Source organism: Pseudoliparis swirei, chromosome 10 (assembly GCF_029220125.1).
Source record: "Pseudoliparis swirei isolate HS2019 ecotype Mariana Trench chromosome 10, NWPU_hadal_v1, whole genome shotgun sequence".
Taxonomy (NCBI): Eukaryota; Metazoa; Chordata; class Actinopteri; order Perciformes; family Liparidae; genus Pseudoliparis; species Pseudoliparis swirei.
Genome location: NC_079397.1, coordinates 8,085,217 through 8,098,205, shown reverse-complemented (window position 1 = coordinate 8,098,205; position 12,989 = coordinate 8,085,217). Strand labels below are relative to the sequence as shown.

Below are 12,989 nucleotides of genomic sequence, written 5' to 3'. Positions count from 1 at the left end.
CATCATTTAAAGAGACACGCAGACACATTTGTCACCTTTTACTTTCCTATATTCTAAAACAAAATTTAAAAACATTTCCCCTCAAACGGTGTATTCTTAACATCCCCTTGTGGCGTTGCTGTGGGGGATTATAACTCGTACAAACCATTTGACGGGAGTTTTTAACCTCCTGTCCTCATAAACCACATCTGACCATAAACTGCTGCTAATGTAGGACAACACAAATCAAAGCCAGAAAGGGAAGCTGAAAAAAGTGTAGAAAAGGTTGTTTCTTGACAATACCTGTGTACAGTAGGCTACCTGTTTGTCTTGAGAATATTTAACTGATATGTCTTATCTCTAATGTATGTTGTCTTTTCCTTCAAAAACATTATGAATCAAAACTGTTTTAAACCTAATGTGTTATATTTGACATTGATAGTGGACTTTTATTGTGGTTGACGAGCATTCTGACAACAATGTGACCAAACAAAGGTCTGTCAGTTGTAACTCCGTCCTCACAGATCACATTCACAAACTCTTTTCTGACCACCATGAGCACAAAGAACACCAACGTGTCATTAGTTTATGTTTATCTATTTTAATTGGACATTATTTACAGGATGTACATAATGTTTCATTGAAACAAGACTGTAACACTGGTGGGCGTAGCCCTCTTTGCTCCTGAAGTCAAGAGATGGCTGATGTACTCTCCAACCGAGATGTGAGTCAAGAATATTTTGCTGATGGTTCTTGTTCAAGGGCCCAAAAGGAAACAAGACTGCTGTGTCGGTGGCTTCCACATGTAACACAGTTTTCACAGAATCAACACAGTAGGATAATACAGTCAGTCTGAACAGAGATGAACGTTTGTAGCTCCAGTGCATTGGAGCCAATTCAATATCACAAATTCACCTGCGTGGGGATTTTTCGCTTTTGTTTTACAGCTCCAATGCATTATTGTAAAAAAGAAAAAAAATTCAAACAAAAAGCGTATATACATTTGAACTCAATAGATATATATATATATATACATAAAATATTTTATAAATATAGTAAAATAGATTAAATTACATTGATTTTACGGTCTTCCATAAATAAATGTTGGACAATAAGTTTGGTGTGTAGTTAGTGTTGGAAGCACAGTGCACCGTCGGATGACAGGTTCACGACTCGACGGGAAACGAACACCGAGTCGAACCATCAAGTTCTTCTTTGTGAAACATTTCGAAAGCAGAAAACTGCGCAACTGTACACAAAAACACAGAAAATAGTGTGACAAACTTGTTGCCCGTGTTTAGGAAACATGACCTCTAGTTTTTAGTTGTTTTCTGCAAGTTTAACAGGTATAATACAACCACTGTGTGTGGTCAAATTCAAAGTATTCTCCCGTAGGGACAAACAAATTAAGTTCCACTGGAGGCTGAGTGGCCTCCAGGTCTCAAAGCAGTAGTGTTGTCACTGAACGTGCTATTCCAACAAGATCCTCAGCAGGTTTTTTAAAGAGTAAATACAGTTTTGTGAGAGTCCTCGAATGAGGAACTCTGCAGCTCCCAGTGTCGGGTTTGAAAAGGCAGGTTCTGTTGACTTATATTGGGTTTTACAATGAAAGCCGACACTCTAAGGTCACAGAGCCTCGGTACGAATACTCAGAAGGCGGTGTCGTCGGCCTCGCCTGTTTAAACTGACACTGTTTTTCTCCACAAGTGTGCTGAACAGTAAGTGCTTTTCAATATACAAAGAGGCTAAATACATTTTTGGCACAAAAAAAAAAAAAAGGAAAAACAAACGTTGCTAGGAACTGAATCGCTCTTGAGGAGGTTGAACTTTGAGGTGGCCTCGTCGTTCTCAGCAGGATTGGTTGTTGGTGAGCTCTGAGGTCACAGCCGCACGCCGTACCTGAGTGTAAGCTGCATTTTTAACTCTACGACTATGTCATCTCTGCTCGAGGCACCTTCAAATATTTGTTTTCAGCTGTACCATAACTACAAAAGAACAACGGTGGCTCAGTGGTTAGCACTGTCGCCTCACAGCAAGAAGGCCCTGGGTTCGAATCCCGGTCGTTCCAGGTCCTTTCTGTGTGGAGTTTGCATGTTCTCCTCGTGCCTGCGTGGGTTTACTCCGGGTACTCCGGTTTCCCCCACCATCATGAAGACATGCACCGCAGCCTCAGCCCGGTTCGTATGGATGTGAATGAATGTTGGTGGTGGTCGGAGGGGTCGGAGGGGCCGTAGGCGCTGATTGGCTGCCACGCTTCCGTCAGTCTGCCCCAGGGCAGCTGTGGCTACTGATGTAGCTTACCACCACCGGTATGACAGGTGTGTATGACTACTGGACTCTGTAAAGCGACTTCGGGTGACTTGAGAAGCGCTATATATAATAAATGATTATTATTATAAAAAAGAAAGAAATTTAGCAAAAACAACAATGAAAAAAAGTACAATAAAAAGACAAGAAACAAGTAAAACACCATCTGTGTGGCCTATAACAGCATACTGTACAAAGTTCGATACATTCTCTTGGAATGGCATGGTTTGTCGCTCAGGAAGTCAAAGCAGAGCATCAAGTGAGTTATTGTGTTTTTCTTCTGTTACAATAGGTTTGATCTTCGTTGGTTTGCGCGGTTGTAGCAGTCCAGAGCCTCCTCTCTCCTCGGGAGCTTTAGAGTCCGTCGTCGTGTGCGACCGGGCTGGCCGTGGCGTTGTGGATCCAGTCCAGGATGATGAGGGTCATGCTGCCGATCATGACAAAGAAGCCTAACAGCAGGAAGGCGGTGGCCTGGTGAGGAGAAGGAGTTCACTTTTAGCTCACATGTTCACTCCGAGCGACTTTCAAGAAGAGCTTGACTTTTTTGGGAAACCCGCTCATTCCCTTTCTTGCCAAGAGTTAGATGTGAAGATGAATTCTCTTTGTGTCCACATATAATATGGTTAGCTAAAGCATACAAATATAAATTTACAGGTTAAACATATAACATGTTAATCAGTAAGCTTTAGAGATGCTGGGTGCATGGTGTTTCCAAAGTGTTCAGTCTTTATGTTAAGCTAAGCTAAGGGGCTGAAGCTACAGCTGGACGTTAAACAGTAGAAACTAACTCTTTACCCCGATCTTTTGCACAGACTTCATAGACTCCTTCTTGACCAGTTTGATGTAGAAAGCCGAGGGCAGGATGAAGATGAGCATGGCAGCGGCAGAGGCGCCTGTGCAAGGGATGAGAATTTGGCATTTTAGTCACCGTTTTCTATTTATATATTGCTTTTCATGGCATTGTCAGACACATTAACACAGATACCCACCGATGAAGCCAAAGATGTCCCTGATGGTGGGGACAAAGATGACCAAGGTGTTGGTGCCGGCCAACAGGACCACGGTGATGATGGTGTGGCGGATCCAGCTGAATTCCTTGGAGGCGCACAGCAGGTGGTTGACAGAAGTACGAATCTACGCAGACGGAGGGGAAAACAGAAGTTATCCTACATGGCCCACTGAATTCACGTCAGCAGTGATAAGATCAGTCCGACCTCTTTGACACTTACGGGGAACAGCACCACGGGGACGGTGAGCGTGACAGCGGTCAGCACAGCCAGACGGACAATCAGCAGAACCACGTCAGACTTGTAGTACTTGGAGTAGGTGTGCAGCAACTCAGGCTCCACATGCACTGTGTAGAAAGACAGCAAATACCTTTAGACCTGGGGCTCACTCTGCATGATTACCAACGTTTTTATAATTACAACATTCATAAAAACAGAACACAAAAAAAAGCCTTTTTGGAAAACATCAAGCTGAATCCAAAGCATTTATCGGAATGAAGAGACACGTTCTTAGTTTAATTAATTATTACTAGTTTTTATATTTTCCTTTGCCTCAGCTGTACTTTGTGTTTATTGCTAATTGGCAAATGTTACGATGGTTGCTAAAAGCTTGCTAAAAGCATGTTAACATAACTGCTAAACATCATGTTAACTCGCTAACATTAGCACTAAGCTAAAAACGCTGCTGTGCCTTTAAGACGTGCTGTAATGGCTGGAGACTCGTATTCTTTGGAGAACACGTTAAGAAACGGTTCAGCTTGAAAAGGCTTCATTAAAAAGTTAAATTTCATATTATTGAGCTATTCCCCCCCCCCCCTCGAAAAACCCAGAAACTCTGACTAAGGTGTCAGATCTATTTCTTTGGAAAACATTTTCCTCAAAGAGACTCACCGTTGAAGGTCAGATACCCGAAGAGGGCGGCCAGCAGGTACATGATGAACATGGCCAGGAAGGACACGTTGGCGACGCCTTGCATCTTCTGGCGAGAGCGACTGTTTGGGACGGGAGAGGCGAGGAGTTCAATTGAGTTTTTATACAATCCAGCTAGAAATATGATTAGAGGTTTGTAGTCCGAGTCGAAGAAATGATAGAAGTGCGCACTCACTCTTTGAGCTCCTCATACATGGGCAGGATGGCAGGGTGGCACACGAAGGCGAAGGTCAGGATGGGAACGGCGTAGACAGTCTGGACGGGGGTACAAGTCTACGTTTACGACCAAGTACTCAAAGGGATTTCTAGTCCTGGTTTTGCTCACATTTCAGTCCTGAAGAGGCTTCGCACCTCGTAGAACTTTACCTGAGAGTTAAAGACAAAGTATTTCGGCGTGCAGGTGTCGTCGCTGTAGTCCACGGCGGTGGTGTTCAGGTGGGACAAGGTGGCGTTCAGCACTTTGCTTATCGTTTCGTTCAGAGCGTCGATGTCCTCGGGGAGCGGGCACGGGAGCTGGAACTTCTTGATGATCACCTGGAGGACGAGGCGGCAGTTTGAAGGTTAAATGAGGTGAAATGCTGCTTTTGGAACAGACACACACTCAAACGACACCACTGTGAGAAATCCGTTTAGAAACGCCTGTCAATATTTCATACCAAATCTTAACGGATAAGAATATTGTAACCAGATTATAGTATCCTATTTTCTAATAAGTCAATTATACTGTTCTACTGTGTGGAAAAGATTTAATAGAAACAACATCTCATCTAGCCGGCTCATGTGTCAACTGTGTATTTGTGTGTGTGTGTGTGTGTGTGTGTGTGTGTGTTACTCACCACGATCAGAAAAAACACCATGCATAGCAGGGACAGACCACTGGTGTAACCAAGGTAACCTGGGGGGGGAGCAAAACAGTTTTTAGTTTTTCTCACGAGATGTTTCTATTAAAAACTTATTTTCCTTGAATGACTTCTGACTCTAAATGGTGACAATCTGACAGAAAATCTCACCCCAGACCTGATTTTAGAACACACACACAAACCAGACCCAGACACACCGCTTACCCAAGTTCCTGAGCAGCGACAAGGGCAGGATGATGAAGAGCGTCACCAGCATCACCAGGAAGTCACCGTTGGTGTACCATTCACTGAAACACAGCAGGACAGAAGCAGGTTAGTGACACTGTGTGAGTGATGCCTTCATGGACATCTTTACTTCCCGAACTTCCTAAACAATCAGCATATATATATATACTAGGGCTGTCAATCGATTAAAAAAAACTAACTAATTAATCGCACATTTTGAAATTGCGATTAATTAATCGCGATTAAAAGTTAAAAGTTCATTCTTTTTAAAGACCAAACTTCACACAGAGCTGTGTTTCAAAGAGGCTCCTCCCTATAAAGTGACAGGGAGGTATTTAATATTGTGGATGATAAATTGTTTCTTCAGTGAAACATCAGATTAGTAAAAAAAAAAAGAAGTAGGCCTATATTGAGACCCCATTGGTCCTGTCATCTTTAACATTGAACAGCAGCAGAACCAGTGGCCTTGGTAACTGACTGACATTCAAATATGTCCTGTTCACCCTCTGGAGGCTGGGGGCATTTTCTCCATTTTACAAAAAAATTTAAATTCACCTTTTAAAGGCGTTTGCATATGATACAAACCCACGTGTTCTACATCAAACATTCCAGAACAATCTCAGCTCTATTCAATGAGGCTCAGTTGTCCTGGTGCCGTGTTCTCTGCTCTCTGACTGACAGGCTGCTATAGAGCCTCACCCGTGAGGCGGGAGGTCCTTTGTGATTTACTGAGTTTAATTGGTTGTTTTTTTTCCCAAAATGTTGACAGACAAACTGATTGACCAATCACGGTGAAGGTTTCGTGTGACGAGTTCTTTCCGCGCCGCGTCACCCGACACGTCGCTCCTCTGTTCCTCTGTGTCTCAGAGGGGGAGACGGGAGGAAGGAGGAGCAGGAGGAAACCCGACTGATTCATCCACGAGTTTAAACTGATTTATGCTTCTTATTTTCGCTGAAAAATAATTGTTTTAAAAACGGAAACAGTGTTAAACCGTACTGCCGCGGTTTGACACTCGGTTTGAGTGTAAAAACTTCAACGAACACCGGAAGTAAACAAAGTTGCGTTAATTGCGTTAAAATATTTTAGTGCGTTAACGCGGCCAAATTAATCGCATAGATTAACGCGTTAACGCTGACAGCCCTAATATATACATACACATCCTGCCCATGTATGAGGAGCTCAAAGAGTGAGTATATATATATATATATGGTGAATTAAAAAAATACTTAAAGGCACTAAAATAGTCTTCTATGCTCAGATTGAGTCCACTTTTCCGTCAGAATGATCTGTCACGTCTCAGGATCAAACCTCCTAACGTCAGCTGACTGCGTTGCTCCCCAGAAATAGATTTCACAAAGCCACACCGAGGAGCCGACGCCACATCCATTTTTCAAACTGGAGGCGAGGTCGCGGTGAGGTCATGCCGCACTCCGTCTCGATGCGGTACCGGAACCGCGGCTTCTAAAAGGGCTCTTTGAACCCCCCCCCCCCCCCCCCCCTGCTCACATAGACTGAGCACTGTCCGACCCATTAAAGCGTCCAGACACCCCCCTCCTCCGACGCGCAGCACTTCAAAAACAACCGGCAGCCATTTTGCTTGATGTGCCACTTCACCTCGAGCGCCTCAGCCGGGAGTCCCTGCTCTCCCTCTCGCCTCATTTTAAAAGCCTTTTGATTGATAATTTGCCTTTTTTAGTTGTTTTTTCCTCTCCAATGCATCCATTCTCTTGCCAAGTATTTGAAACCCTGACCCTGGCGGATACCACTTCGGGACGTCTGTGTTGACATTTGGTTATTAGTCATGGCAGCAAACATAATCTGAACCAGAAATGGTCAGACTTGCTTTAAAGTTCAGAACCTCCGCAAGAGGTTCATGAACTAAGTTTGCGATAGCAATTTAATATGTCTTACTCGCACATTTAAAATCAAACAATTTTTTCTCTATTCTGTGTATGCTACAATATTTTCAACTGTATATGCTTGTTTCCTATTTCTGCCTCCCTATGTTCCGATTGTTGCTTACTATAAAGACCCTAAATAATGACCACTAGTGGCGGGTCCCTGTTTTGTAAACATCACTTTTACAAGAAAACTCAACAGGGCGCCTTTAACCCTCCTGGTACCTGAGGGTCAATTTGACCCCATTCAATGTTTAACCCTCCTGTTACCTTTATATTTACTGACATATTTTACCCGTGGGGTCAATTTGAGCCCAGCAATTAAAACCTCCAGAAAATTATTAGAATTAATATTGTTTTCCAAGTTTAAGTGTGAGGTACTTTATGTTTGTTTGTTGACTACCTAAATAGCCCTTTAAATAAATAAAAAAGTTGATATTTCTTATATGTTTGACACAGTGAAAAACAGCCTGGGGTCAAATTGAGCCCAAAGAACACCGACATTAAACATTGAATGGGGTCAAATTGACCCTAAGGTAACAGGAGGGTTAAGACCCGTTCAGTCAGCCTCGACACCTTTTGTTTTCAACTTTTCAAGATCTGCAGGTCATCAAATGTCAGGAAGCTCATGAAAATATTGGCTCACTCACGCATTGCTGGTTCCCACAAAGGATTTGATGACGATGGGCAGCTCATATTTGACGATGTAGAGGTAGCTCGCCATGGCTGGAAAGACAGAAATGGGAGTTAGTACACTTTCCTGTAAAAATGTTGCCCAAGCAGCCCAGGAAGGGGGACTCCACGACAAATATACATGTAGTATGTACACTGCTCTACGTTCCAAACACACACTGGTTTCCACTGGGCAAAGTTTCCATGCAGTCAGTTTACATACAGAGGGACAGTGTGTTAACAAGTCGAATAAATTCAGGGTGGATGAATACAGACAAGGAGTTCAAATGTAGTTACGCAACACTTCTAAAAACAAGTTGTCTCTGCTGCTAAAAATGCCACTGTGTCTCACCTCCGATGTTCTGCATGGTGATGGAGCAGGAGGCGGCGAGCTTCCCCGGCATCCCAAAGGCTTTGTAACCCAGCTGCTCGTACACCAGCGCACCTTTTTAAGAGGAGAATACACAGAGGGAGGGACTTAATATTCAGAGAGGAGCTCCAAGAAGCCAGAGGGGAAGGTTGGACACACACACACACACACAAACACACGACCATCTGCAGACTCACCTCCTTCGTTGGCCGTCTTCAGCAGCAAGTGGACAGAATACAAGGAGAAGATGGTGACGGCCACGAGGAGAATCCTGTAAACAGAGGAGAGGGATCTTCAGCTGAATGTCGACCGAGACGGGTACAAAAAGGAACCGCTGTTAACACCAATGTATACTTGAAAGGAGTCTTACTTAACTTATTTACAGTATGTTAGAAAATATTTTCGAGAGTTGAATAGTATCATCTTCTGAGAAAAAGGCTCAGAGATCAGATCATTTGGACTTGTATTTGCGTTTAATCCCTTTTTTGTTGTTGTTGTTGGCCTGATTCCCAAAGACCTTGAATGTAGCATAGGTCTGCAGGTCCCTGGTGTCACATGCAGCGTCAGCAAGGACAAAAGGTGTGTGTGTGTGTGTGTCCCCATGCGGGATCCTCTTAGCACCTCCGGACTGTACCTGTGTACTAATAGTCCAGGTGAAAATTAATCTGTGGGGCATTTTAGGAGCAGTGGCCTCTTTCCCCCTTGCAATTGACCGTCCTGCTTTGACCCGGTCCACACGTTATCTCATCATACGCTGCCGTTCAACAAATATATGCTTTGTGGGACCTTTTATGAGGAGTGCGTTTGTTCTGCAGGAGGTTACTTCACTTGAACTGTAATTGCTGACGAGAAGAGAGGCGGGCGCGTTTCGCAATGCAAACAGACAAGCTATCTTCTGATGACGCTTTTTATAATCTCCGACATCCTGCAGATGCTGGGCTCCGATTGGTCAGCTGCTTGGTGACGGTGAACCGCGCCCCGATCTGTGTGTAAACTGCCATTTACATAACACAAAGGCAGCGGGATTAGCTTGCTTAAACCGCATCCCCCCCACCGCCGCTCCCTGTGTTTGTAAACTGGCATTTGGGAAGCCCACAGTAATCTAGTAACCTGCTCTGAGAACATATATTTATTCTTCATAAACCAGAAAAGAAAAGATTTCACTGGTCTTCCTCTAGCTGGTGCCTGCTTCCTGTGGGCTTGTGTGTCAGGCGGTAAACTGATTGGGGGTCAGTGCAACCTGTGTGGTAGTAAGGAACCTCTTGAGACAGTATTTCTTAAATGTGATTTGAAAGAAAAGCAATTTTATAACTGATGGTTATTTCTCAGAAATACAGAAATTATGAAAAACATAAAGGAATCTACATCACAACTGGTGACTACAACTTCCTCACACACAGTGATCTCCTATTGCTGTTTTTATTTTAATAACAGCGTCCCCTATTGGAAGCTGTTATTAAAATAAAAACAACATTTTCAATAAAATTGGATTAAAACTTTCAATTTGTTCCCCCAGTGAACACTCTCTCCATTGTTTGATCTACTGCACACAGGTTAGCGAGGAACTGCGATGATGAGCATTTTTAAGCTTCGTCCTCAGTGTAATCTGCTGCTCAGGGTCGAGAAACACACAAACACACACACACACAGAGTGCGGAGGGGGGGGGGGGGGGCATCATGAGCCTTGACCTTGACACAACAGACAAAACAACACCTGGATCCATTTAATTAAAACTAAACCGAGTGTTGAGTGGTGTTTTTTCTCTCCTTTTACTTTGACCCACATCCTCTTGGATGGCTGTGTTGCTACGTGGAGACCTGGTGCTCGGCGGTTGTTGCCGGACCTCAGCATCCAACAAGCCGAATGACAGTTTTTAAACCCCCCTGTGACAAGGTGACGAGGTGAAGAAATGCGTCGGGTAGAAAGACTTACACGAACAGGGCGATGCCAGTGTTGGCCATGGCGTAAGACAGACCCAGGATGCCGCTGCCCATGATGGCGTTGCCCAGGTTGAAGACGGACATGCCGAAGGAGGCGTTGCCCTGGTGCTGTGGGGGGAGGAGGGAGGAGGAGGAAGAAAGGTTTGGGGTTAGGAAACAATGTGCGTGATCAAGGACAATAAACATGTCGGGAGGACCAGAGAAGCTCTTACGTATTCGGTCTCATACTTCTTCTTGCCCAGGTTGTGTTCGGGGAGGAAGTTTTGACTCTCTGCTTCGATGTCAGAGTATTGGCTTCACGGGGGAATAAATCAAATAAGGGTTGATTTTGGCTAATATTTGTTGCAGGTTCAGAAACATTTTAAAACCCGTCTCACCCGCCCAGTGGGACCTTCTGTGGACAGTCCGTGGGACAGTAGGTGTACTCGTTGCTGTTGGCGCTGCTGCTGTCGTCTTCATGAGAGATGTTGAAGCGGCTCATCTCGGTTCTGGCAGACGGCTGCTTCATGCTGTTCATTTCAGAGTGGGAGGCAAAGAGATGAGTACATTTAATTTCCAGTTTATTTATTAATTCAGTGTATAATTTATTGCCAAAAGCCTTCTTATTTCTAGCTGTTCACGGTCCCTTTGGAATGATCAATATTGGAGAGAGAGCAGGCACGCGCTGCAGCCCTCCTCATGAGTCTCATCATGTGACGTTGCTTTGGGAGGAGGAGGAGGCTGAGGGGGGATGGGGAGGGGGGGGGGGTACTGACGCACCGGCAGTGGAAAAATACCAGACCGGCATCCGAGTCCACCTCAGCCCCAAAGTATAGACACTGAATGACAACAAAAAAGAAAAAACCGCAGTACGCGCCGATGACTTTGCGCACATTTCATTTTAAAAAGTGCAATGAAAACAGGGTGTCGGCGACCTCACACAAAAACAGCCTTCAGTCGTGTACTGTGTACAGGACATTGAGGTGACAATAAGGCAACACGTGGATATTCTCAACTCTCATATTCCTAATATAATATCTTGTCTCTTGACCAAATTAGTGCGCACATGTAGATCCACACAAAAGGTGGAAGCCCCCCCCCCCCCCACACATCCCTAGATCCATTTAATTACATTATGCCCATGGCCAGCTCCGATTGGAAACAATGGCACGTGTTGTCCCCTGTTTAGGGGCACGGCTCTCCATTTTGCGCAGAGGCTCTCGCTCCGAGCCGCAGCCAGGTTTATGATTAGAGCCTTTGCGCGCGCACGCGCACACACACTCACACACTCACTCACAGAGGCAGGTTTCCGTTATTTCCCTTTCTCCTGGTTCAATTACCGGCGCGCCCGCGTGCCACCCCTGTGCCACCTTATGAGTCTCCAGGACTGCGCCGTCAACACCGCATGGTTTATTTATTTATTTGGGGCATGGCTGGCCTGCTGAGACAACGCCATGGGACCCTCGGAAAGGATATGTGTGTGTCTCTATAAGAAGGAGACTATCACAGCCAATATGGCAGGAAATAGTTCTAATACCGACTCATTGGCCCCAAAAGAGCTTTTCTTTCAATGAAAGCTTAGAACTACATCCGGTAATTTAGTGACAGACAGTGGGTAGAAGAGGAGATACCGCGAGTCTTACCTTGCGGAGAAGATGTGGCAGGATGCCTGTAAAATCCTTTCAGTGGAAGAAAAGCCCAGACACAAAAACAATTGTCCGGTCGATTTCTTCACAAACGACGACAGGTCCTTCTGGTGTATTTAGGTTTTGAATATGATATAAATAGCTCAATGCATGGAAAGGCCTATTACAGACGGTATTCGTTTAAAAACACCAGCTGAAAGCGTTCACGTGGAGTAATATTAAAAGACACACGTCGGAAGTAACTGACCGAGGAAAAAAAGGATTTATATTGACGTCTAATTACACCAAAACATTCCCAAGATGCGGTGCGCTCGGAGCGAAAAGCCTGTTCTGCTGGAGGAGGTGTGGGGACTCAGCCTTTTATAAAGATGAGCATTGCATCAGCCCAGGCCACAGGGTAGGAGGGAAGGGAGGTGGGGGGTGGGAGAGGGGCGTGGCCTGGATGGAGGAGGCGGGGACCTCTTTACGCATGGCTGCGACGTGCTTTTGTGTACAAACAGAGCCACAGCCTCGACACAAGAAAGACCACAGGAATACATGTTGACAGTCGGTTTTCTTTTATTTGTTATCAGGAAATGACACGAGTACTCAAACTGGTGTTATTGTGTGCTGTGTGGTTTTTCTCATTATTTTATTTTTTAGGGTCTGTTTTTTGTTGTTCTTTACCCTTTTCTTTCTCCTTTCCCTTTGTATTGTATCCTTAAAGTCCTGTCTTGTTCATTTGTAAAATCCCCAAAAATATCGAACTTTAAAAAAAAAAAAGATTGTAAAAATGTTTTAAATAAAAACATTCCAATAGTAGCACTAACATGTTCCAAATAATTCTGTGATCGCAATAGGAGCATCGACACTCCCCTTTATGACGATTCCAAAAAAAACCTGGAGTTAGGAGCGTTTGATATGAGTCACACACTACACAGAGGGTCAACCGGGACCCATTGGTCGGTGCCGGATGTGTTCCTTTTTCCCCCTTCGTCACAATTCCTTTTGAACTGAGCGTTATTTAACACTATTCATTATTCAAGAAGTCATTTATGCTCCTTGTTACTGCAGAAGTGTGCTGGGAATCACCTCCGTGGACCCTTTATAAGGTAAAAGTGGACTTGAGTGGTCCTGGATGTGTGTCGCTCCGGATCAGTCTGTGAGCAGAGCTTCAAAGTGGACCTGCCTGCCC

General features: G+C 44.5%; 1 protein-coding gene across 3 annotated transcripts; it reads right to left on the bottom strand.

Moving 5' to 3' along the window:
* Nucleotides 1–23: 23 nt before the first annotated feature.
* On the bottom strand, nt 24–12,133 carry slc38a2 (solute carrier family 38 member 2). Of its 3 annotated transcripts, XM_056424412.1 has the most exons (17): nt 11,813–12,133; nt 10,950–11,008; nt 10,568–10,699; nt 10,403–10,484; nt 10,183–10,298; nt 8,447–8,520; nt 8,232–8,324; nt 7,858–7,933; nt 5,288–5,370; nt 5,060–5,118; nt 4,590–4,757; nt 4,399–4,478; nt 4,185–4,285; nt 3,516–3,640; nt 3,276–3,420; nt 3,082–3,179; nt 24–2,757 (listed from the first exon to the last, which is right to left on the bottom strand). In XM_056424412.1, the coding sequence occupies exons 3-17, from the start codon at nt 10,696–10,698 to the stop codon at nt 2,641–2,643; spliced, it is 1,548 nt and encodes a 515-aa protein (XP_056280387.1). In that variant the 5' UTR covers nt 10,699; nt 10,950–11,008; nt 11,813–12,133; the 3' UTR covers nt 24–2,640. The 3 variants fall into 3 exon arrangements, with proteins under 3 accessions (XP_056280387.1, XP_056280386.1, XP_056280385.1); XM_056424411.1 differs by lacking the exon at nt 10,950–11,008; XM_056424410.1 differs by lacking the exons at nt 10,950–11,008; nt 11,813–12,133 and having other exon boundaries at nt 10,568–10,928.
* Nucleotides 12,134–12,989: the final 856 nt, after the last annotated feature.